General features: G+C 38.1%; 1 protein-coding gene across 8 annotated transcripts in view; it reads left to right on the top strand.

Annotated features, from left to right (window-relative positions):
- The first annotated feature begins 646 nt into the window (after positions 1-646).
- ATP6V0A1 (ATPase H+ transporting V0 subunit a1) overlaps positions 647-27,045 on the top strand; it is a 57,343-nt gene continuing 30,944 nt past the window's right edge. The window contains exons 1-8 of one of the 8 annotated variants that reach the window (XM_081270894.1): positions 647-753; positions 3,117-3,277; positions 13,973-14,051; positions 15,980-16,077; positions 16,770-16,898; positions 23,923-24,005; positions 24,366-24,492; positions 26,807-26,889. In XM_081270894.1, the coding sequence (XP_081127020.1) occupies positions 3,161-3,277; positions 13,973-14,051; positions 15,980-16,077; positions 16,770-16,898; positions 23,923-24,005; positions 24,366-24,492; positions 26,807-26,889 (716 nt within the window). In that variant the 5' untranslated portion in view covers positions 647-753; positions 3,117-3,160. Of the gene's footprint in view, positions 754-3,116; positions 3,278-4,974; positions 5,042-13,972; positions 14,052-15,979; positions 16,078-16,769; positions 16,899-21,325; positions 21,424-23,901; positions 24,006-24,365; positions 24,493-26,806; positions 26,890-27,045 lie in introns of those variants that run through there. The other 7 variants (XM_081270893.1, XM_081270896.1, XM_081270895.1 and 4 more) reach the window with 7 other exon arrangements.

Genomic DNA, 27,045 nt, shown 5'->3' with positions numbered 1-27,045 from the left:
TATATATATATATATATATGTATATATATATATATATATATATATAAATAATAGACGGACACAATACCTTTATTTATTTATTTTTGTGAGTTGCTGAGGATTGAACCCAGGAGGCAAGCGCTCTACCACTGAGCCACAATCCCAGCCCTTGTTTGCTTTTTTATGTGGTACTGAGGATCGAATCCAGTGCCTCACTCATCAGTGCTAGGCAAGCGCTCTACGAATAAGCTACAACCCAAGCCCCCCAAAAGTTCTTAAATCATGTCTCCCTTTCCTTCATGCTACTTCCCTCAAGGAGAAAAAGGTGTGAATCAATCGTCTGCAAAATAAAAAAAGGGCAGTCAGCTTGTCTGAAGGATAAGGGTTAGGGAGAATGGACTCTGAAGGGCTCAGAAACCCAGGGCTCCGAGCACCCGCACCGCTAGCCCTCCTAGTACCCAGCGCCCCCGACCCCACACCACCCGCGCTGTCAGCTTTGCCCCCGCGGATCTTCACTGCTAGGAATCACAGCGCAGGGACCAAGATGGCGCCACCAGGCTGAGGCTCGTCCGCACCCCAGCGACTCCGCACTGCGGCAGCCCCAGCGAGGCGGCACCCTATTGGTCAATAGCGATGAAGTCATCGTGGAGGCGGGGGCTGGCGGGGGCGCAGGGGCGGGGTCTTCTGACGCACGCACATCGAGGTGCTGCTGCCCGGAGCCGCCGAGGCTGTGAGCTTTCTTGGTTGCGGCGGCGGCTGGGCCGGCGGCCGAAGGTGAGCGGGGGTCATAAGTATAGTGCGTCCGGGAGCGGCCTTCGAGGAACGCAGGAAATCCTTCTAATATCCGCCTTCCTTGTGGAAGGAATTAGCAGGGATCTTGGGGCTCTGAGAGAAAATTGGGAATCATTCCTCACCTTGGACACCCCTCCTATGGGCAAAGGGACCAGAGATTCACTGTCTTTTCAAAGACCTGAATTACTTCCCCGATTTAAGGAGGTAGAGGGACTGAAGGTTTTTGGGGTAGCCAGAAGAATTGTGGGGGGTGCTTGATGAAGGGTCCCCTAGTTTGGGGATTCCTGTCCTTTTTCTCCCTTACCCGGGAGATAGGTGTGCCTGGGTCCAGAGAATTCCTCCTTTCTCACTGGGTAGGAAAAGGAAATGAAGCAGGTGAATAATACCTTGGTGGAAGCCAGGACTGGATGACTGCCGTGAGTTCCTTGGAGGCAGGACACGAACGTCGCCTTATTATCTTTTGCAGAATTGCTCTCCATATTTCATTTTGCGACCCAAAGAAACCACTTGGGCCTAATTCGTTTTCTGTTTGACTCTAGAGGGATAGAGATTCTAGGGAGACTTGTATTCATTAAAGAACAAGAAGAGGGAGGCTACTCATTGAAGGCTATCGTTAATGGCAGCCCCTGAATTATATACTGAGCAGGCATAGTTTTTTTTTTTTTTTTTTTTAAAGAGAGAGAGAGAGAGAGAGAATTTTTAATATTTATTTTTTAGTTCTCGGCGGACACAACATCTTTGTTGGTATGTGGTGCTGAGGATCGAACCCGGGCCGCACGCATGCCAGGCAAGCGCGCTACGGCTTGAGCCACATCCCCAGCCCAGGCATAGTTTTATGTGTTTCGAGGTTGTGGGAATATATCCTTATTAAGCGGGATGGGGTGGGGCTGGTAACAGCTGATTTGGATGATTCAGGTACACACAGTCTTAAAATCAACCCACATAGTCTCTTGAGAAATCCTTGCTTATGTTGGAGTGTGTGTGTGTGTGTGTGTGTGTGTGTGTGCGCGCGCGCGCGCGTGGGGGCGTGCGAGTTTGCTGCCTTGAATATCAAATGCAGAAAGGGTTTTGTCCTTCAGTTTCTCAAAATGTCTCCCAGCCTTCCAGAATAGTGAATCTTCCTTTGATGTCAGTCTCACTTATCAATAGGGAATACGATGACCTTATGGTACTAAAAATAGAGTATGTTTTGCTGCAGTTAGATACTGTAGAGTCCAGTGCTTCACATAAGCTGATTGAGAGTAAATAATTTCACTTTCAGGACCACTGATAGCGCCAGTTGTCTTTCATACCCGGCAAGTGTTTTCCCCAAAAGGAAACATTTATTGGCTTTTGTGTGAGAAAATTTGACTGGAAGAATGTAATTATCTCGAAGATGGAGATGAGAAATAGAAAGCTGCAGAGGTGGAAAGCTTTTTCTCTGTGGCTTGTTAAAATTGCTTTGTCATTGCAGATGTGTTCCTGTTATGCTTGATTTGATGAGCTTAATATGCAGTCTCTCTTTGTTAGATAATAGTTAATTGGATTCCATAGTGGGGGAATGGTATTTTCAGAGGTGTTTGGAAGGTTAAACCCCTTATATAGTTCTAGCTTTAGGATAATGATGGAGCTTTGGCCTAATGGGCATTGTCAGTAGAGGGGAGAAAACTTGTCACAATACAGACATCTTTTATAAGAGGGCAATCAAGGGTTGGGTGTATGGCTCAGTGGTAGAGTATTTGCGTAGCATGTGCAAGGCCCAAGGTTTGATTCCTAGTCACAAAGGAAATAAAAAAAAAATAATCAAAGTTTCTTCTATTTGTTTCCTGCTCAACAAAACAAAAACTGAGCAGTGTGAAATGTCACTGCCTCATACTATATCCAGGATATTTAAAGAGCTGTTTGGAGTTCCCAGTTCCTGTCTTTAATCTGAATGCATTCTTATGTATTAGGTTGTCCAAAATATTGTCATTTAATCTTGATGTTGACTGCAGAGGATGTGACTTTACATCTGACACTGTAGATGTCAGATTCAGTAACTGCTTTTGCAATTTTCCATTCTTTTTTTTTTTTTTACAGTACTAGAATTTAAGGGTGTTTTTCCATTGAGCTACTTCCCCAGTGCTTTTTATTTTTTGAGATAGGTTCGGACAAGTTGCTGAGGCTGGTCTTAAACTTTCTCTATCTTCCTGCCTCAGCCACCATACCAGGCTTCTCTTTTCTATCTTTATGACTAAGATATCAAAACAGTTGTTAAAAACCTGTCAGCACCGGCTGAAAGAAATAAAATTCAAAACAAAAGAGCATCTCCTGGGTATTGTTTTTAGGTTATTTCCAAAGTCATATCATTTTCTCTCTTCCCTCAGGTTGGAACAGAAGCCAGAGACTCAGTTGATTACTTTCTGCAACCATGGGGGAGCTTTTCCGGAGTGAGGAGATGACGCTCGCCCAGCTATTTCTACAGTCAGAAGCTGCTTATTGTTGTGTCAGTGAATTAGGAGAACTTGGAAAGGTTCAGTTTCGTGATGTAAGTAGTTGCGGGGCTGCTTCTTGATTACTACTGTATTCAATTTTTCTTGTCATAACCAATAACTCTTATCATGAGTGATTTGTTTTTTTATTTTCAAATTATCATTTTAGGCTGGGTGCAATGGTGCACATCTGCAGATCCAGCTATTTGGGAGGCTGAGGCAAGAGGATTTCAAGTTTGAGGCCAGTCTGGGCAATTTAGTGACCCTGCCTCAAAATAAAAGAATACAGAAGGCTGTGGATATAGCTCAGTGGTAGACCCTGGGTTCAATTCCTAGTATCCCCCCCCCCCGCAAAAAAAAAGAACCGCCTTACTGGTAGAATGTGTGCTTCAAGTTGTCTTTTCAGAGATGAGAATGTTTTGTGCCAATCCTTCCATGCTTTTGCTAGTTCCTCTTTTGAGAAGTGTCCTAAACACTCTCAAAGTAATTGTTGGGATGCCAGAAGAGTATACCTACTAGCCTGTTCTAGCATTTTCAAGGTTTTCACTTTGCTTTTGGGCTCTTTAATACACATAGCAAGATATTTTTTAAAAAATTGTCATTCTTCATACAATAGGACTTCTTTAAATAAAAAAAATCGGAGGCATCAGATATAAGGGTATAGCTAAGCACATACCGATAATCCATTATTTTGAGTACTTGGAGATGATATCAAAAGAAAATGGACAGGCTTGGGGATATAACTTATTAGTAAAGAGAACACTTGCCTAGCATGTGTGAGGCCCTGGGTTCTATCCCCAGCAAACAAACACACGCAAAACAACGGACAGTCTAAGAGTAAAAAATGTATGCCCCAAGGGCCTTATAATCTGATAAGGAAGACATAATACCGCTAAAAGGAGGGAGAAGTTAATAATTCAGTACTCCCAGACTCTGATCCTCCTGTTAAACTGGTCTCAAAGCTCCATGTACCTCTCTTTCATAATATTTATTGTGGTCATGATTTTATATTTATCAGTGGGAGTGGGTGATTTAAGTCTTAAATTTTTTTTTTTTAATTTAAGTCTTTTTCTTCTATTATCTAAGCACCATGAGACAGGGACATTCTTTTTGTTCATTAGGGTATTTTATTTTGTACTGGGGTGCTTAACCATTAAGCCACATGCCCAGCACTTTTTATTTTTTATTTTGAGACAGGGTCTTGCTAAGTTGCTTATGACTTCACTAAATTGCCAAGGTTAGTCTCACATTTGCAATCCTTCCTGCCTTACCTTCCCAGATTGCTGGGATTAAAGGCATGTACCACCATGCCCAGCTCATTATTATCTTTTTAAAAAAAATATTTTTTTTAGTTATACGTGGACACATTATCTTTATTTATTTATTTTTGTTTATTTTTGTGTGGTGCTGAGGATTGAACCCAGTGCCTCACCTGTGTGAGGCAAGTACTCTGCTACTGAGCCACAACCCCAGCCCTCATTATTATCTTTGATGGCTGTATCCAAGGTACAATCAATATTTGTTGAGACAAATGGATGAATGAAAGAGCAGTGACCACAAAGGGATGGAAGAAATCAATATAGACTTCCTGGAATTAGCAAGCTTTCAAATTCTCAATCTGAGCTGAAATTGGACAAATATAATCCAGTGACTTCATTCTTCATTCTCTTTGAAGCATTTTGAACCATCTCTTTAACTGTTCTCCTTGATTGATTCCTTTTCTTACTTTTCTGATGGACTTTTTATCTTCTAGCCTTTCTTTGATCCTCCCTATCCCTACTATAGGTGTCAGTGTTCCCCAAGATCTCTGCTGTCTCTGGGTAAGCGTCTCTGACCCCAAAACTTCCTTTATTACTTTTGGTGATCTCTCTAGTCTTAAATATTTCATCTTTATTCAGTGAGTCCCAGAATCTACATCTCTGGCCCTTAGTTCCCAGACACCATCCCTGCTTTTACAACGCTCCAAGATTATTGTCCTCCTGTAATTCTGTTTCTCAAGATCACTAGGTCTAATTCTTAGTACCTTACTTTTTTTAAAAAATAATTTAAAAAAAAATATTTATTTTTTAGTTTTAGGTGGACACAATATCTTTATTTTATTTTTATGTGGTGTTGAAGATTGAACCCGGCGCCCCACGCATGCCAGGCGAGCATGCTACCACTTGAGCCACATCCCCAGCCCTCAGTATCTTACTTTTTCACAAACTATTTTAGTGTCATGACTTTCTTTCTTTTTTTTTTAAACAATTTTTTTTTTTAAAGAGAGAGAGAGAGAGAGAATTTTTTAAATATTTATTTCTTTTTTAGTTCTCAGCAGACACAACATCTTTGTTTGTATGTGGTGCTGAGGATCGAACGCTACTGCTTGAGCCATATCCCCAGCCCAGTATCATGACTTTCTATGTTCAGTATTTTTTCAAGTTTTGTTTTCTTCTTCTTTTTTTAATGTATATTCATTAACAACAATTTTTGTGTAAATTTTATTGAGGTACAATTAATATACAGTAAGATTTGTCAATTTTGTATGTGTGCATGTTATGCTGGGGATTGAACCCAGGGCCTTGTGCATGCTAGAAAATGCTCTACAAACTGAGCAATATCCTCAGCTCTGATTTCTTCTTTTATAAATCTTTTTTTTAGTTGTAGATGGACTCAATAACTTTTATTTACTTATTTATTTTTATGTGGTGCTGAGGATCCAACCCAGTGCCTCACACATGCTAGGCAGGCCCTTTATCACTGAGCCACAACCCCAGCCCTTCTTCAAGTTTTCTAGACTTGGAACATAAGTGAAACCTGTTTTATACTTAATTTGCATATTTTCTCTAGTTCTATTGTGTCTCCTTTCTTTCTTTTTAAACATTTTTTGGTAGGGGTGGTACTGGGGATTGAACTCAGGGGCACTCAACCACTGAGCCACATCCCCAGCCCTATTTTGTATTTTATTTAGAGACAGGGTCTCACTGAGTAGCTTAGCTACTCACCTTGGCTAAGGCTGACTTTGAACTCTAGATTCTCCTGCATCAGCCTGAGGAGCCATTGGGATTACAGGCGTGCACCGCCATGCCTGGCTCCTTTCTATTATTTTCTATTATCTATTATCTTCTTATCTTTTACTTAAATTGTATTTCAGTCATACAAAGAAAGTATAGAGCCAGGCATGTTGGTGCATGCCTGTAATCTCAACAGTTTCAGAGGTTGAGACAGGAGGATTGCAAGTTTAAGGCCAACCAGTCTCAAAATAAAAAGGACTGGAGATATAGCTCTGTGGAAAAGCCTCCCTGGGTTCAATTCCTGGTATTAAAAAAAAAAAAAAGTATAGGTAATAATATAATGAACACTTATGATTCTACTATCTACTTAAGAGGTAAACATTTCAGGCATAAATGAAACCTCCTACAGATCCTTCTTCTATACCATTTCTCTCCCTTCTTCCCCTGAGGTAATCTGTACAGTCATTTTTTCTTATATCATTGTCATGTCTTTTTAAATTTTGCTACATATTTATGTATAACTAAATAACATGTAGTATAATTTGATTTATTTATGATATGAGGGATTGAACCTAGAGTTTCACACATGCTAGGCAAGTGCTATCCTACTGTATCTATCCTTCAGCAAAAACTTTCTTTTTTCCAATGCTGGAGATTGAACCCAGAAATGCTCTACTACTGAGCTACATCCCTGGCACATTTTATTTTTTGTTTTGAGATTGAGAATTTGCAATCCTCCTTCCTTAGCCTCCCAAATCGTTGGGGTTGCAGATATATAGCACTGTGCCTGGTTTGTAATTTAAAAAATTATTTAATAAATAAGTATTTTAAACATTTTTCAATTTTAATTTCCAATTCAGCAAAATTTGTTAGCCATAATTGACATAAGCAAAAGCTCTTTGGGGTCTTTTTTTTTTTTTTTTTTTTTTAATTTGCAGGTTTGGGGCTCGGGTTGTGGCTCAGCGGTAGAGCGCTCGCCTTGCATGTGCGAGACCCTGGGTTCGATCCTCAGCACCACATAAAAAAATAAACAAGTGAAATAAAGGTGTTGTATCCAACTACAACTAAACAATAATTTTTATTTATTTATTTATTTATTTATTTTTTAAAGAGAGAGTGAGAGAGGAGAGAGAGATAATTTTTTTTAATATTTATTTTTTTTTTTAGTTCTCAGCAGACACAACATCTTTGTATGTGGTGCTGAGGATCGAACCCGGGCCGCACGCATGCCAGGCGAGTGCGCTACCGCTTGAGCCACATCCCCAGCCCTAAACAATAATTTTTAAAAAATTAAAAAAAAAATTGTAGGTTTGTTTTTAGTTGTAGATGGACATGATACCTTTATTTTATTTATTTATTTTTATGTGGTGCACTGTGTTTCACATATGTTAGGCTAGTGTTCTACCACTGGGCCACAACCCCAACTCTCTTTGGGGTCTTAAATTTTTTTTTTTTTTTTACCTAATCACATCTTTTTTTTTTTTTTTTTTTTTTTTTTAAAGAGAGAGAGAGAGGAGAGAGAAAGAATTTTTAATATTTTTTTTTTTTTTAGTTTTCGGCGGACACAACATCTTTGTTGGTATGTGGTGCTGAGGATCGAACCCGGGCCGCACGCATGCCAGTCGAGCGCACTACCGCTTGAGCCACATCCCCAGCCCATTAAATAATTTTTTTAATATATATTTTTTTCTAGTTGTCAGTAGACCTTTATTTATATGTGGTGCTGAGAACTGAACCCAGTGTCTCACACATTCTAGGCAAGTGCTCTACCTCTGGGCTATAACCCCAACCCCTTAAATATATATATATATATATATATATTTTTTTTTTTTGTGATTACTAGTTCTTTTTTATTCTAATTAATTATACATGATCCCTTTAATAATTTTTAAGAGTCTAAAAGATCCTGAGACCAAAAAGTTTGAGAACCATTGTCCTAGAGAAACTATCACATAGGTATACCTGAAGAATATGTAAGAATCTACTCTATAAAACTGAGAATTAGAATCAATCTAAATGTTCATGAGCAGGAAAAACTATTGATAAACTGTGTATATGCTTAAAATAACTATACAGGAGTTTAAAGGAGTGAACTAGAGCTACTTATATCAAACATGATCAAATTTCAGAAACAATGTTTTTTCATACTAGAAGGTGAACCCAAGGCCCCCAGTGTGCTAGGCAAGAGATCTCTTCAATTCTGTCTCAAATAAATTATGAAAGGGCTGGGGATATAGCTCAATGAAAGAGTGTTTGCCTAGTGTGTGAGAAGCCCTGGGTTTCATCTCCAGCACCTACAACAGCAAATTGGAATAATAAACTGACTACATACTATCAAATAATGTTTTTATGAGCCAGGCATGGTGGCACATGTCTGCAATCCCAACAACTTGGGAGGCTGAGATGAGGATTGCAAGTCGAGGCCAGCCTCAGCAAATTAGCAAGACCCTAGGCAACTTAGTGAGATCCTGTCTCAAAAAAAATAAATAAATAAAAAAGGACTGGGGATGTGGCCCAGTGGTAAAGAAGAGTGGCGTGGATTTTTCTTTGTTTCTTTCTTTTATTTGATTCTGTGGAGGGAACCTAGGATCTTTCTCAGCTGCTGAGCTACACCCAGCCCTGTTTTTACATTTTCTTTTTTGTCTGAATTAATAGAAGATGTATAGATTTCATATCTACTTCATCATTCATTCTATTGTGGTGTGTGCATCATGAGCCTCTGCAAAACTGCACTGAAGGGCTGGGGATGTAGTTCATTGGTAGTGCTTACCTAGCGTGCTCAAGGTTCTAGGTTCAATCTCCAGCACTGCAAAATAAATAAAAAAAATTTCACTGAATACTCATGAAAAAATGAGAATGATGTCTTTGTGTTATCTTTGAGCTGCTCTAGGGCTTATAATTAAGAAAGGGCATTGCTGAGTATTGTGTGCATCTTTGTTAGATGTTGTCATAGTGTATTTCCCAATGGAAGTATCTTCCTGGTCACATTCCTATTATGCTGTCATTCCACAATTATGTCAAAACTTTTATGTTTAGTCTTAAATTTTCCAATGTGGGGCTGGGGATGTGGCTCAAGCGGTAGCACGCTCGCCTGGCATGCGTGTGGCTCGGGTTCGATCCTCAGCACCATATACCAACAAAGATGTTGTGTCTGCCGAGAACTAAAAAATAAATATTAAAAAAAAAATTCTCTCTCTCTCTCTCTCTCTCTCACTCTCTCACTCTCTCACTCTTTCTTTAAAAAAAAAATTTCCAATGTGTTGGGTATAAAATGGTATCTTGTATTTTTTAATTTGCATTTTCTGCATTGATACAGTTGATATCTTTTTATCTGTTTGTTTGACATATGGGCTTCCTCTTGCATGAAATATGTGTTCATATCATCTGTTTGGGTTTTGTGTGTGTGTGTGTGTGTGTGTGTGTGTGTGTGTGTGTATGTATACACCAGGGATTGAGCCCCCACGGGCGCTTTACCACTGAGCCACATCCTTAGCACTTATTTATTTATTTATTTTTAATTTTTGGTACTGGGGATTGAACTCGGGGGCACTCGACCAGTGAGCCACATCCTCAGCCCTATTTTGTATTTTATTTAGACAGTCTCACTGAGTTGCTTATTAGCACCTCGCTTTTTGCTGAGGCTGGCTTTGAACTCTTCAATCCTCCTGCCTCAGCCTCCTGAGCTGGGATTACAGCTGAGTACCACTGTGCTTGGCTCTTTTTTTTTAGAGAGAGAGAGATAATATTTATTTTTTTTAGTTCTTGGTGGACACATCTTTGTATGTGATGCTGAGGATCGAACCCGGGCTGCACGCATGCCAGGCGAGCATGCTACCACTTGAGCCACATCCCCAGCCCTGCACTTGGCTCTTAGCCCTTTTTTTTTTTTTAATAAATTTATTTTGTTTATTTATTTATTTTTTTATGTGGTGCCTCCCACATGTAAGGCAAGTGCACTACCACTGAGCCACAACTCCAGCTCCCTCTTAGCCCTTTTTTTGTATTTTATTGGTACCACAAATTGAACCCAGGGATGGTTAACCACTGAGCCACATCCCCAGTTCTTTTTTAGAGAAAGGATTTTACTGAGTTGCTAAGTGCTTTACTAAATTGCTGAGGCTGAGTTTGTATTCGCAGTCCTCTTGACGTCGCTGGGATTATAGGTGTGCACTACTGTGTCTGGCTTCGTCTGCTTGTTTTTTAGTTGAATTGCTTGACTTTTGCTTATTGACTTTTGGGATTTGTAAAAACAAGTTTTTCATGTATTCTGAATTCTTTACTCCTAATTTCTTCCAGGCTGTGACTTTACTTTTCTTTTTCCTTTATTTATTTGTTTATTTTTTATATTTTGGTACTGGGGACTGAACTCAGGGGAACTTTACTACTGAGCTACATTCCTAGCCCTTTTTAATTTTTAATTTTGGGACAGGGTCACACTAAGTTGCCAAGGCTGGCCTCGATTTTAAAATCCTCCTGCCTCAAACCTCCTGAGTTGGGCTGGGGATGTGGCTCAAGCGGTAGCGCGCTGCCTGGCATGCGTGCGGCCCGGGTTCGATCCTCAGCACCACATACCAACAAAAGATGTTGTGTCCGCCGAGAACTAAAAAAATAAAAATATTGAAAATTCTCTCTCTCTCTCTCCTCTCTCACTCTCTATTTAAAAACAACAACAACAACAACAACAACAACAACAACAAAAAACCTCCTGAGTTGTTGGGCTTACAGATGCACTGACTTTGGCTTTGGATATTCAGAGATTTTTTTTTTTTATACCAGGAATTTAACCCAGGGGTGCTTTTTCACTGAGCCTCATCCCTAGTCCTTTTTTTTTTTTTTTTTTTGAGACAGTTACTTGCTAAATTGCTTAGGCAATTTTCTAAGTTGTGAGACTGGCCTCAAACTTGTGATCCTCCTGCCTTAGTCTCCCAAGTCACTGGGATTTACAGGAGTGTGCCACCATGCCTGGCTCTACATTTTTTTGATAGCCACAGTCCAATGATCACATTAAAGAAATTTAATGTTAATGCAGTTTCCTAATGTGCAGTCATTCTGATTGCCCCAGTTGTTCCAAATAATGCCCTGTGAAGCTAGGTTCAAGGTGCTTGTTGTGATTTTTGTTTTTAGACCTGTGTTGGTGGAATGAGGAAGGAGTGAGAAACAAAGGGTGGAATTATCAGTAAAGAACCACTTACAGGGACACAGCCACATCAATGTTTATAACAGCACAGTTCACACTAGCTAAACTGTGGAGCCAACCTAGATGCCCTTCAGTGGATGAATGGATAAAAAAAAATGTGGCATATATACACAATGGAATATTACTCAGCAATAAAAGAGAATAAAATCATGGTATTTGCAGGTAAAAGGATGGTGTTTGAGAAGATAATGCCAAGTGAAGTTAGCCAATTCCCCCAAAACAAATGACAATGTTTTCTCTGATATAAGGAGGCTGACTCATAGTTGGGTTGGGAGGGGGCTCATGGGAGGAATAGATGAATTCTAGATAAGGAAGAGGGGAGGGAGGGAAAGGGAGGATGCAGGGGATTAGCAAGGATGGTGGAAGGTGATGGACATCATTACCAAAAGTACACACAAATTGGGTGTCAACCTACTTTATATACAAACAGAGATATGAAAATTTGTGGTATATATGTGTAATAAGAATTGTAATGCAAAAAAACTCCTACAAAGTACATGTAGAAGACATGAATAGGCGTGACTGTACTTTATATAAAAGATATTCAAATTTGTGCTCTATATGTGTAGTAAGAATTGTAATGCATTCCGCTATTGTGTACTTAAAAAAAAATAAAATCAATTAAAAAAAGAACCACTGAAAGGACTGGTGAGGAATAGCCAAGGAGAAATCCAGTCTACTTCTCACATTCTATACAAGTATAGCTTGGGGTTTGGTCTTTTACAGCATTAATATTTTTGAGGAGTCCAGTCCATTTATTTTAGAGACAGCCCCTCAGTTTGGAGTTGTCTAAGTGTTTCCACAGTATTTGTTTTAAAAGTTAAACATTTTTTTGGCATCTGTTTAGTGAAGATAAATTTGATCACTCGATTTAGGTATTGTTTGCTAGATTTCTTCATTGTAAAGGTTTCTTATTCCCTTTGTGATTAAGAAATAAAATGGGGTGATACTTTGAGACTGAATATATTATTCTCCAAAACCTTTTTAATCTTTAAATAGTGTTTGTATCCCTTGACCAAACCTGTCTTGTATTAGTGACTATATTGGTACTTACAAAAGTGACTTTCTAATTCTATTATTTCCTGTTCTTTTTTTTCTTTTTGCAGTATACTTTTCTATATTTTCTTGCAAAATTTATTTAAAATGTATTTGTTTATGTAGTGATCTATTTGGACTTTATTATTTTTTTGTATTGAGTGAAGTAGGGATCTGATTTATTATTTTCCCATGTAAAAAACCAGTTATCTCAGAACTTTTTGAATAGTGTGTTATTTTATTACTTGTGATCTCTTCTCTAAAATATTAAGTTTCATACATATTTGCATCTGTTTTGGGTTTTCCTTGGTCAGTTGGCTTGTTTTGTTTATTTCTATGCTTATAAAGCAATAATTTCATTGCCATAGCTTAATACTAAGGTCTGATATTGTATAGGATACAAGTTTTCCTACCTTTTTTTTTTTTAAAGAGAGAGTGAGAGAGGAGAGAGAGAGAGAGAGAGAGAGAGAATTTTTAATATTTATTTTTTAGTTTTCAGCGGACACAACATCTTTGTTGGTATGTGGTGCTGAGGATCGAACCCGGGCCGCCTGCATGCCAGGCGAGCGCGCTACCACTTGAGCCACATCCCCAGCCCTCCTACCTTATCTATCATAATTTTTTTGGCTATTCTGGCCCCTGTGCTCTTCCATAACAATTTTATTTATTTTTGGTACTGAGGATTGAAACTAGGTGTGCTTAACCACTGAGACACATCACCAGTCCTTTTAATTTTTTAATTTTTAATTTTTTATTTTGGGACAGGGTCTTTCTAAGTTGCTTAAGGCCTTGCCAAATTGCTGAGGCTAGCGTTGAATTTGTAGTCCTCCTGTCTCAGCCTCCCAAGCCACTGGGATTTCAGGTGTGTGCCACTACACCTGGCTTCTGAGATTTTTGTTCATAAGAAAGTAGGGCAAAATGCCATGTGTCATTCCTATCTTATTCCCGAATTTAAGGGGATTATCTATCTACCTACATCTATCTATCTATCTATCTATCTATCTATCTATCTAAGTATGTATATATGCATGTGTATATATGTATATATGTGTATATGTGCATATACATATATATGTATATATATGTATACACACACACATATATACATATATATATACACTCACACAACACACATGTATAATTTTTTTTCCCCCTGGGGATTGAACTCAGGGGAACTTGTTCAACATCCCTAGCCCTCTTTATTTTTTATTTTGAGACAGGGTCTCACTAAGTTGCTGAGGCTGACTTCAAACCTGTGATCCTCCTGCTTTCAGCCTCTGGAGTTATTGGGATTATAGACGTGTGTCACTGTGCCTGGCTTCTTTGCCCATTTTACCTCCATTCCAGCTTTAGCTGGTGTGACTGGTCACAAGGCAATTTTTTTTTGTGTGTGAATATGGATAGTTTTGATTAGTGTTGTGTTATACAGTGACACAAAGTTAGGTTCTCAATTTGTAGTATGTTACTTGTGAACAGAGGAAATAGATGCAGTATTTGAATGTTTGGTATTTTTTCTTATTTCTCAGTTGAATCCAGATGTGAATGTTTTCCAGCGGAAATTTGTGAATGAAGTTAGAAGATGTGAAGAAATGGATCGAAAACTCCGTATGTACCTATTGGTCTTGTATGATGTTCTTCTAATGAATCATTTATCTTAAATTAGAGATATTAGTCCTCTGAATAAAAGAATGAAGATACTATGGGAGAAAAATAAGAGAAAAAAATTTGTGATCATGTTTTAAGATGAATATCTTTTATACATACAGATTATGTGGAGTTTGGGCTAGGTAGTGCTTACTGGAAACCTGTTCTAATGACAGGCTGCAAGCCAAAACACTGTAATTATTGTGGGATTTTTTTTTTAAACATTTCTTTAGTTGTAAATTGAACTTTTTATTTATTTAATTATTTTATTTATTTATTTATTTATTTATTTATTTATTTAATGTGGTGTTAGGATTGAACTCAGTGCCTCATACTTGCAAGACAAGTGCTCTACCACTGAGCTACAACTCCAGCCCTTTTATTTTTTATATTTATTTATATGTGGGGCTGAGGATTGAACCCAGGGCCTCACACATGCCAGGCAAGTGCTCTACCACTGAGCCACAACTCCAGCCCCTATTGTGGGATTTTAATAACATAACTACATTACAGTATTCTGAGCGGTAAGACTCAGCATCATCAATTTTAGGTATCAGAAGAGCTACCTTTTAAGGTGAACTATTTATGAGAAAGGAAACTAACATTAAGTTCCTGTTGAGGGCTAGGGTACTAATGAATGAATGAATGAATACTTTGTTTCATTCATTTCGCACTACATTCCTTCAATATAGGTGTTACCTCATTTAATAATTGAGGAGACTAAAGATCAGAGTGGTTTAGTGACTTGCCCAAGAACATAAGTAGTTGTGATGGAATCAGTATTTTAAACCAGGTTGTTACCCAGATTCTTGCCATTTTACCAAGTCAGATTATAGTTAGCTGATAGGGGGAATTTGGTCCCCACTTAAAAAAAAAAAAGTTGGTAATTATTCCCTGAAATATTCTTTTCTCTTATGGTGTTTTTTTGTTTTGTTTTTAAATATTTATTTTTTAGTTGTAGTTGGACACATACCCATCAGCTGGCAGTCTGAAAGGGCGGGGAAACAGCTCAATGAGCATCTCCAATGAACATCACCACAGAGGAGCCAATCAGCTAGATGTTGCTGGGGCCCGCTGTGAGCCAATCAACAGCTGAAGGGGCCCCAGCAAACTTCCAGCTGCCACATACCTTTATATTATTTATTTTTATGTGGTGCCAAGGATCGAATCCAGGGCCTCACACATGCTAGGCAAGTGCTCTACCACTGAGTTACAACCCCAGCCCTCTTTTGGTGTTTTAAGTCTTTTACGTTTTATTTTTATTTTTATGCTTAAAACTGGCCTGATTATTTTAAACAAATCATACACACACACACACACACACACACACACACACACACATTTATTTATTTATTTTAGTTGTAGATGGACACAATACCTTCATTTTTATTATTTATTTTTATGTGGTGCTGAGGATTGAACCCAGTGCCTCACATGTGCCAGGTAAGTGCTCCACCTTTGAACTACAGCCCCAGCCCTTTAAAAAACCCTTTTGATCTAGAGTTATTTCACTGTAGTGTGTTATCAAATACTTAGTTGTACTTTTCTTCTGGAGCTCTCTTTGGCCTATTATAGTATCTGAAACAGAACCACCATACTTGGAGATACAGTTGCATAGTGTGGAGAGTCAAAGTTGGTTAATTCCAGTTTTTAAGATTCAAAGGGGGAAAGAAAGCAGTTGTGAACTAACCATCCTTTTTGGGGTGGTGTTGGAGAATGTGAAGTACAAGAGAGGGATATGGAGAAAAAAGGTGCTTCTTTATATGAAGGTTCCTTCTTCTTAGAATGAAATTCTTTGTAACCAAGTTTTGGCCCTCCCACCCTCAGTAGTGGCAATTCCAGGCATGCAGCTGGACATGAATTTTTTTTTTTTTACTCTATCATTTTAGGATTTGTTGAGAAAGAGATAAGAAAAGCTAACATCCCAATTATGGACACTGGCGAAAATCCAGAAGTGCCCTTTCCCCGGGACATGATTGACTTAGAGGTAAACAATTCTAAGAAAGCCAGATAAGTTTCTTTCTACTTAAATGCCAAAATTAATTTCCTGAGTTGGTAATTCTTGCTAACCTTGTGAGCATTGTCTATGGATTTTAAGTTTCCTGAAGATGGGATTGAAGTGAATTCTCTTTTTTATGGTATCAAATAGTATTTCAGACAGCATCATATGCTACTAATGAAATGTTCATTGGTTTCTTGAACACTTATTGGATTAATGTCAACTTGTTTTGTGGCTTATTAACCTCATAGACTAAATGAATTGCCACTGGGTTTTTTTTTGTAATATATTATCCATCTCAATTAACCAAGAAATTTACTGAGTGTACCATAGACTATATAGATAAAGAAAGACTTGTAAGCAAAAATTTGCAAAAAGAAAATGTAAATCAGCATTTGCTTGGTAGGTATAATACATCTTTTCAAAAAAATATTTATTTTTTAGTTGTAATTGGACACAATACCTTTACCTTATTTATTTTTATGTAGTGCTGAGGATCAAACCCAGGGCCTTGCACATGCTAGGCAAGCGCTCTATCACTGAGCCACAGTCCCAGTCCAGTATAATGTGTCTTTGACCTATTGGTGTGGCAATAGTTCTTTGAGATAAATTCATTTAATATCTTTTAGAGTAGTATATTAAACTTAGTTTGGGTTAATAGTTTTCTTTTTTCCCTCTAGGCCAATTTTGAGAAGATTGAAAATGAACTAAAGGAAATCAACACAAACCAGGAAGCTCTGAAGAGAAACTTCCTGGAACTGACTGAATTAAAATTTATACTTCGCAAAACTCAGCAGTTTTTTGATGAGGTCAGACTATTGTTTCTTTTAGTATTTGAGAAGCTGATATTATATACCTGCACAAGTGGGCCATATTTTTATTCCAATAATTATTTTAATTTGCTAGTTTGGAAGCAATATCATTTTTGCATCCTGTTTTAGTTGAAGAAATGTCAGATTATGTTCCATTTTTCATGCAGTACACAGCCAACCATGGTTTTGTATATTTTCATATTTTTGCAATTTTTCATCTTCAAGATGGGGAAAGGAACTCTAAAATCATGTATACACATAATTGAAATTTGGCATTATATTTATATATCATAAGGTAAGTATATGCTTAAGATTTAACTTGAAATAAATATTTGGTTACAGACAAAATGATAACAAAAGTTTAATCTCTAAATCTTTTGTCAGCAAAAGAAAAAAATTTTTTTTTTTAAATTTCTCTGTTCATTTATCAACTGTTTGGCACAGGTTTTTAGTGCTTTAGGTAACATGTCACACTGACTTTTCAAATTTTTCATGTGATATATGAAAATATTGGTAGGATGCTTGTTTGGCTTTTCATATAAATGCAATTTCATTATATTATGAGGAAAAAAAATAAGTTCCTGGGTTAAATATGTAGATGACAGGTCTGGGGTTGTAGCTCAGCAATAGAGCACCTGCTTAGCATGTTTGAGGCACTGGGTTCGATCCTCCACACCACATAAAAATAAGTAAATAAAGGTATTGTGTCCATCTACAACTAAAAAAAAATATTTTTAAAAATATGTAAATGACTAAATTGCCAGATGACAGCTTGACAAGGGGACTCCCATGAAAGGACTTGAAGTCAGGCTTGTAGAAAGTTTCCTTCTTAGGGGCTGGGGATGTGGCTCAAGCGGTAGCGCGCTCGCCTGGCATGCGTGCGGCCCGGGTTCGATTCTCCAGCACCACATACAAACAAAGATGTTGTGCCCGCCAATAACTAATAAATAAATAAATATTTAAAAAAAAAAAAAAAAAAAAAAGAAAGTTTCCTTCTTCAATTAAACCTAGGGAGGAGTCTTAGTTGCTCTCAACCTGAATATGTTTTTTTTTTGATAGACTAAAATATTGGTAACTCTCTTTTTGACAAGTGTCTTTGCCATAAGATTATTAGATGTTGATGGACCTTTATTTTATTTTATTTATTTATTTTTTTAAAATTTTTAATATTTATTTTTTTAGTTATTGGCGGACACAACATCTTTGTTTTTGTATGTGGTGCTGAGGATCGAACCCTGGCCGCACGCATGCCAAGCGAGCGCGCTACCGCTTGAGCCACATCCCCAGCCCCTATTTTATTCATTTATTTATATGCAGTGCTGAGAATTGAACCTAGGGCCTCACACATGCTAGGCAAGTGCTCTTACCACTGAGCCACAACTCCAGCCCCTCAGCTTTACTTTAAATTGTTTTTTTGCAGGGGATTGAACACAGGAGTTTTGTAATACTAAGTTAAATCCTCAACCATTTTTATTTTTAATATTCAGACAGGGTCTCTTAAATTGCCAAGGTTGGCCTCAAACTTGGATCCTCATGCCCCAGACTCTTGAGTAGCTGGGATTATAGGTGTGCACCAAAGTGCTCAGCTTTATTTTTAATTTCTGTCTTTTGAGGAAGGACGATTCTCTGTAGTTCTCTAGATTGAAGCAAGGGTTCTCCAACCAGCAGTAATAGCCTTACCTGGGATTTTGTCAGAAATACACTGTAATTCCAGCAACGCAGGTGGCTGAGGCAAGACAATTGCAGATTCAAGACCAACCTCAGCAATTTAGCAAGGCTCTGTCTCAAAAAATAAAATGGGCTGGGAAGATGTAGCTCATGGTAAAGTGCTTCTGGTTAAATCCCAGTACAAAAGAAAGAAAACAAAAACATAAATGATCAGTCAAACCCAGACCTGTAGAGTTAGAAACCTTGGGGTGGGGCCTAGCCATCCTTTTTAATAAGGTGATTCTGAAGCATACTAGTTTGAAAACCATTAGTCTAGAGCAAATATGCCAAGAATGTGATACATTCCTCAGTAACCAAGGATTTGACTCAGAGAAGCTATTCTAATTGAAAAGATCTGTGGAGGCAAAGAATGGTGGAAAAGCTCATGTGAATTTAATTGCCTGGTCCTTCAAGAATCAGAATCTGGCTATATATCAATAGAGGTTTTGTGAGAATTTTCAGTCTGCTCACCATGTTGAGAATTTTGAGACTCATGTAATGTCTTCCCCTAGTCCCCAATATCATTGAATTAGAGGGTGTGGGACTGTGTGATTTACTCTTTTCAAGTGTTTAAGATCTTTTGCAACAGGCATGTGTATTAATGAACAAATTATGGGGAATTCCAGTATGCTCACCACCTAAACATTATTATATTCTTATTCATTAAATCTCTGAGCCTATATTGAGCACTTAATTAATCTTTGTGAAGTATAATTAGTCATTTTATGAAACATCCCTGAGCTAGTGCTCACTATGCTCACAGATGGGTGCTTTTCTAAACATGTCCAAGTGGCTGTCCACAAATCCAGTGTATATCTAGCCTCGTGGTCAAACCTCAACTACTTTGAGCATCATTTTGAGCTTCTTTCTTTTCTTTTTTTTTTTTTAAAGAGAGAGTGAGGGGAGAGAGAGAATTTTAATATTTATTTTTTAGTTATCGGCGGACACAACATCTTTGTTTGTATGTGGTGCTGAGGATCGAACCCGGTCCACATGCATGCCAGGCGAGCGCGCTACGGCTTGAGCCACATCCCCAGCCCTTGAGCTTATTTCTTTTACCTTCAGGTTATTTACCCCTTCTTGTAGGACCTTTACTTCACTTTTGGGATATTGTTGTGATGTATGAAAATATCTTTCATGACCTCCAGAGTTTAAGGATTGAAGGAAGCTTTTTTTTTTTTTAATTTTTTAAAAAATATTTATTTTTTTTTTAGTTTTCGGCGAACACAACATCTTTGTTTGTATGTGGTGCTGAGGATCGAACCTGGGCCGCACGCATGCCAGGCGAGCGCGCTACCGCTTGAGCCACATCCCCAGCCCTGAAGGAAGCTTCTTATTCTGGTTATTTTTTTTTTTTTTTTTTAGTTTTTTAATTTTTTGTGGTGCTGAGGATTGAACCCAGGGACTTGTGCATGTGAGGCAAGCACTCTACCAACTGAGCTATATCCCCAGCTCATTCTGGTTCATTTTGAGAGAAATTCTGAGTAAAAACTCACAACTGGACAAATGAGCTCCCTTAAGGGAAATAGTTATTTAAACTATTAATTGTTTTTCACTACTGGGAATTGAACCCAGGGCCTCACACATTCTAGACAAACACTGTAGCACTGAGTTACATCCCCAGCCTTTTTTCTTTTTTTTTAATTTAACTTAATTATTTATTTTGGGGGGCCAGGAATTGAACCCAAGGGTGCTTAACCACTGAGTCACATCCTCAGCCCTTTTTATTTTTTAATTTTGAGACATGGTCTCACAAAGTTGCTGAGGCTGGCTTGAACTTGTGATCCTCCTGCCCTAGCCTTTGGAATAGCTGAGATTACAAATGTGTGTCATACCTGGCTAAATGACTCATTTTTTAAAAAAATAAAAATAAACCAAGAGAACCACTAGGAAAGATGACACACAATTTAAAAATTCTAAGTTAGGGGTTTAGGAATTTATTTTGTGCTTACTAAATCTGAACATTAAATGCCCATCCTGAGAAAGCAGATTTATTGACCCTCATGACATTCTTGACCTTTCCTTTCCATGGTGAGTTTGTTTCTCTTTCCTGTATATATAAAATTCTTTCCCTCCCATCTCTGAAAGTACTTTGAGCTCAAGGCTTTGGCCATGAGAGCTTCTCCCTGACCTTTGCCATCGGTTCCCCTTTCATTCCGAGCACCCTCGAAGCAATGCAGGAAGGCTTTTGGCAAAAATCTGCCTTTTCTCTCCCAGTGCACCGTCAGCACCTTGCCCATTCTTACTACTATTTTGCAGCCTCAGTCAGATCCCTTTCTATAGACTTTGCCCTGCTGCTGCCAGGCCTCACATGGTGTTACATCTGTGCATGCAAGTGCACATTAAAAAATGCAAAAGGTGAGCAAACTTGGGATCCTCAAATATTGAAAACTGAGATTTCATGAGATTTTCTTCCGTGCCTGAAATTGCAGTGTTTGCAAATGGCCTAAAACACTACTAATTATATACTCCTCTTCTTTTTAATAATTTGGTGAATGTGGAATTAATAATTTACCATATTGAGTTAGCAGAAAATGGCTAAATCAGAGTGATTCTTTTCATATTTAGACATATGGGTTATAATTGGCAAGGTGTTTAGAGAGGAAAAGTAAATATATATTGAATAGTCTTATTATTTAAGTTGATTACAAATTCAACTTAGCCATTTCTTATCCAGAGCATTTAAAATGACTTGTTAATGATTATCCTTTTCTCAGTCTTCTTGCTTATGAAGAGCTGTAAGAGCTGGAGAGATTTCTCTGCATCTTTTACCATAAGCACCATAACATATGAGAACGTAAAGAAGACTGGAAAAGTAATGGTTAATGGCATGCAGATCCCCGTCTTCTTTTCCTTCTGAGTTTTCCATCCATCTGCTTTCTTTATTTTCCTTAACCATCTGCCATCTCCTTTGGGGCTTGGGTGATGGAAGGTAAAAGTGTTTGCTCTTAGATGGAAGGTAAAAGTGTTTGCTCTTAGTAATTGATGTAGCTTGTCTGGATGTGCTGCTTATGCTTAAATGCTATAGAAACAGAACTAAAGTTTGTTCTGCTACTTGTTTTAAGACATGGTTTTCAGCATTCTAAATGGGGAAAGAGTTACTCAGTAGAACATAGCAAATAATTTAGAGAAACATTGGTAATATTATTATTGTCATTAGGTTCTCTATGATTTAAGTTTTGATGCCTAACAACATGCTTTCAGATATTATTTAAAATGCCCTTAGTTAGTGGTCTCATTATCCTAGTTTCCCATCAGGCATAATTTTATTTATGAATTTTAAACTTTCTGAGGCTCAGTATTCTTAAATAGGAAGTAGTGAAATTAGTGTTTAGAATATTGAAGTTTCTGCTTAATTTTAATTTGGTTGTTTTTATTCTTGGAGCCTCAGATATAGTCTTTGAGGTAGTCTGGCTGCTAAATGCTATTTGCTGTTCCCTCATTTGTCATCTTTAGGGTACATGTGTTTGTACTGTGTCTGATGTTTAGGGTTTACTTAAACCAGGTCCTGTGAACCACACAGGCACATAGGAGGGAGTCTTGTGAGTTGCAGTCTGTTTCACTGTTTTTTGCCCAAGGATAGACCAAGAACAAGTTGAAATGTTGTCATCTGATCCTTTAAAAAAGCTGTAGTCAGCCTATTTGGAATAGAAACAAAAGAATCCCCTCTACTTCCTTGTGATGGAACCAGTTGTTCCTACTATCTCATCTTAGTTTCTAATCTCTGGTGTCCACCTTTTTTATTTTTATTTATTCTTCTTTTTTTTTTCTTTTTTGTGGATTAGCCTTGATCCTTACTTCCCAAAACAGTTGCTTTCACTTTTTCAGACTTTTAGTCTTATCTGGTTTATACTTAATATGTCTCCCTCCTTGTTGTATTTGTGGTCATATGACTTTATTAAGTGATAAAGTGGCATATGACATTTTTTGATAATGGTGAAGGTGTAGAGTCAAATTGAAATTTGGAATTAAAATGATAGAGAAAAATTTTCCTTTTTGTTTTGTTTTGCTTTTGAAAGATTGTTCTGGCTACTTCTAGTCCTTTGGTCAAACAATATGGAAGTTAAAGTTGGGGAGATTAAGCAGTGGAGAAGTTGATTGGACTTTATTTTTGGGGGCAGCTTCTCCTTTCTGATGGGAGTAAAGGGGCTGTCAGGATGAGGTAAATAGGTAAGGAGATAGAGACCTCTGTGTGGGAAGATCCTTCTCCTCTTTCATTGCATTGTATAAACTGTCATGGTGGAACTCATTTTAAATCTAACCAATTAAACCAGCCCAGGAGCTCTAGATTAGGTTATTACCTGTTACTTTTTCTGAACTTTACTTTTTTATTTTTTTAATGGTACTAGTGATTGAACCCAGGGTTGCTCTACCACTGAGCTGCATCCCCACCCCTTTTTATTTTTGAAACATGGTCTTGCTGAGTTGCCAAAGCTAGACTGGAACTTGTGATCCTTCTGCCTCAGCCTCCTGAGTAGTTGGGTTTACAGGTGTGTGCCATCATTTCACTTTATTCTTGAGCTATGTTCTCCAAGAATCCTTCCACTGTAAAGCCTATATGAACCTTAAAAATATTGCTGGATTCCTAGTCAGAAAACAGGACCTTGAAATATGCAATGAAGGCACCGGCCTGCCCGGGTTTAAGACCCATGCTTTGGGGCATTCCATATGTGGCTGTGCTGAAAGTTTTCATATTCTGAATTTCTAAGAGTCTGGAAAGCTTAGACATCTTGGAGATGCTCCATCTTTCTTTCTCCAGATCGCATCATATTCAAGACAGTGACAGTACCTTGTTTCTCACTTGGAAAGAGACTCTTCACCTTCCACTTTGTCACATGGGGCAAGTTCTAATTTGTAGCTGCCTAGAAATTAAATATTTAGTAGTGTGTGCCACACTTTTGTTCAAAAAGGAGAGAGATCTCAGCTTTTTGTCTACATGTAAAGCTATTTCCTGGAACTTTCATGGTTCATTCAGGGAAACATCAGAGAGAAAATGGTTTCCACCAAGTAACAGATTTATACATGTCACCATCACTTAATGTTTTTCTTTTATTCCTTATTTCTGAAACCATTTGCCCAGATGCTTTCCTGGGGCAATTATGCTTTCTTTACCTCATGTTTATTTTCTTCCCTTGCTCTCTCTCTCTCTCTCTCTTTTTTTTTTTTTTTTTTTTGGGTGTGTCTTATCTTTGGTGTCCCTTCTCCCATCTTTATTTTCTAAAAGTCTCCTGGTTCCTCTTCCCTGCATGCCACTAACTATTTTCATTAGATATTAATTGATTTGTGAATTCAGGCTGAATTGCATCATCAGCAGATGGCGGATCCAGACCTGTTGGAAGAGTCTTCGTCCCTGTTGGAGCCAAGTGAGATGGGAAGAGGGACGCCTTTAAGACTTGGGTAAGTACCACCTCAGCCTTACCCTCTCAGTGGGATCATGTTCATCTTTTCTGTTCAAAAGAGCAGTGAGGCTGGGGATTCATTTGCTACAAGGGTGTGTTCTCTCCTGATCCTGTTCAGAGGTATTTCTGAATGTTTTTGGATTCAGTTCCTGAGTCGTCTGTCAAACCTCTTCTGGTGCTGGAAGTAGTCAGGAATAAGACTCTGGCAGCCCATTTGACATGATAAAAGATAGTCTCCCGTGTTTAACCTTTGCCTTTCTCCCACTTTCCTTCTTTGTCTTAAAACCTTCCATCCCTTGACATGAAACAGAATTCCTAATCTGTTTTTTTTTTTTGTTTGTTTGTTTCCTGCCCACAGATTTGTGGCTGGTGTGATTAACCGGGAGCGTATCCCTACTTTTGAACGCATGCTTTGGCGAGTATGCCGAGGGAATGTGTTCCTGAGACAGGCTGAAATCGAGAACCCCCTGGAGGATCCTGTGACTGTAAGACAAGGAAATTGCATCCTGTGGAATAGGTCTTATAAAGGGCACCCAGAGCCGTAGTATAACATGGTGTCTGTCATCTGAATCCCACCTTTCCACAGAGCATCCCTTGTTTATCCCTGCTTTGATCTGAGAACTTGAAGGATTGCTCCTTTCCTCTGATGTAACTCTCACCATGTGTGTATCTAATATACACATGACATACACATTATTTTCAACCTTTACCCACATAGGTATTATTTTGATTGGAAATATGCTTTTTTCCAATCACTTTAAACTTTAGTTTTACATATTTCCTGTTACTGGTCTGGGACTGAAAGAAAATTTGCCTTATATTAAAATTAAAGCAAGTCATCTGGTTACAAATTTGGTCATATTTATGCATAAATATGATCTTTGTAAATCTTATGAAATTTTACTTGGTATGATTTTATTATTGTTTGTTAGGAAAATCAGAAACTTAGTTCAAAAATATTTATTGTAGCTGGGCGCACATGTCTGTAATCCCAGTGACTCGGGAGGCTGAGGCAGGAGGATTACAAGTTCAAAGCCAGCCTCTGCAATGTCGAGGCAATAAACAACTCATTGAGACCCTGCCTCTAAATAAAATTCAAAAAAGGACTGGGGATGTGGCCCAGTGGTTGAGTGCCCCTGAGATCAATCCCCAGTACTGAAAAAAAATAAATACATATACATATATATGGATATATGTGTGTGTGTGTGTGTGTGTGTGTGTGTATACACATACTTACATTATATATATATAATGGCCTGGCATGGTGGCACACACCTGTAATCCCAGCAGCTAGGGAGGCTGAGGCAGGAGGACTGCAAGTTCAAAGCCAATCTCAGCAACTTAGTGAGGTTCTAAGCAATTTAGGGAGACCTGTCTCTTAAAAAAAAAAATTACACACACACACACACACATATGTGTAAATATCTATATAGTATAAGGTAGGATGATCTTTCCCATCTAGTGCTTTGGGAAGTAGGAATAGCCTAACATCTTGGCATTTTGACATACGGGACAGAGTTCATAACCTAAATCTATATGAGCACATGGGTCCTGATTTCAGGGATTACAAGCAAAGGCTAAATTTATTGCAAAAATTTTATTTCATTTTATTCAGAAATCTAGAGTTGGTTTTTCTGTTCTAGATTATCTTAGGAATTTCTTAAATTAGTATTCTTTATTCTAAGAAGAGAGACTGAATTGTGAATCTTCTCAGATTGGGTTGATGCTACAGCTATATTGTGACTTTTATCCTCTGTACTAAGTAGGAATGTGGTGATATTTAAAGTGAATCATTTTACCTTGGGGTAAGGTTTGAGTCTTACTAAAGACTCTTGTGGAAACATTATAGTCTGCAGTCACAACTGATATGGAGCTGTTCTCTGCAGTATTCAGTCAAGTTTCCTTTTGGCAATAGAAAGATTATATTATCAACAAATTCAGGAAAGGGGAGGGCTAATATGTATAATAGAGCAGCTGCACAAAGAATTGACCCCAGTGTAGCCTAGAGAATAAGACTTTTGTTCTTCTACAGTGCTAGGAATTGAACCCAAGGCCTCACGCATGCTAGGGAAGTGTACCACTGAGCTACATCCCCAACCCTGAATTTAAGGCTCTTGAGCCTAACTTTCTTTGGTTTTTCTTTTATCCTTCTAAAGTTTTGTTATTGTAAAAGCAGTACATACTCTGAGTATGAGAAACTAGAGCCAACTAGACAGTCCCGTATACTTTATTTTTTCTAATCTTTCCTTCTAGTCCTTGCATCATATTCTAGGTGTAAACTTGGTATTTGGAATTGACTGCTTATCTTCCTTTCCCACTAGGTATAAATTAACATGAATCAATCATGAGATTCTTCATCAACATTCTCCCTGGTGACTCAGTTCCTTATAGTTATTCAGCTCCCTTTCCAAGCCCCAGAACAGATAAGCCCCCACACACCTCTGGCTTCCTTCTCTTTCTTTCCCTCTACACTTTTGTCATTCAGGCCATATAAGATTTAAAGTTGCATTGGAAAATAAACTAAGTTGTACTAAGAGAAATATCACCTTAGCTTTTCTATCAAGTTTCTGGTTATGTTTAAAAACAAATAGAGAAGATTTTTGTGAATTAAGAGATTATAAGACAGCTATTCTCTTAATGAAGCTTAAGAAATGGAGTGAGGGTATTGGTTAAAATACAGGCTGACCACATCCTTAAAGGATTCCTATTGTTCCTTTATCATACAGAAAGTTACTTGTTTAAAATATTTTCATCTAGATTTAGAGGTCTGAACTCTTGGTTTTTGCTTCTGGAGCCTAGGGTGACTACGTGCACAAGTCTGTGTTTATCATTTTCTTCCAAGGCGATCAGCTGAAAAACAGAGTCAAGAAAATATGTGAAGGGTAAGAAATACTTGCCTCCACCCAAGATATCACAGCAGTATTACTTAACTGTTGAGTCTTAATATTCAAAGTAGTGAAGTGCGGATTGTATTTTAAACCATTAGGAGTAGTTCAAACTGGGAGAGGTGGTTCATGCCTGTAATCCTACCTGCTCAG

This window comes from Spermophilus citellus (assembly GCF_964194105.1).
Source record: "Spermophilus citellus genome assembly, chromosome: 17".
Lineage (NCBI taxonomy): Eukaryota > Metazoa > Chordata > Mammalia > Rodentia > Sciuridae > Spermophilus > Spermophilus citellus.
Note: the sequence above shows the minus strand (reverse complement) of the source record. Positions and strands in the feature narration are given on the sequence as shown.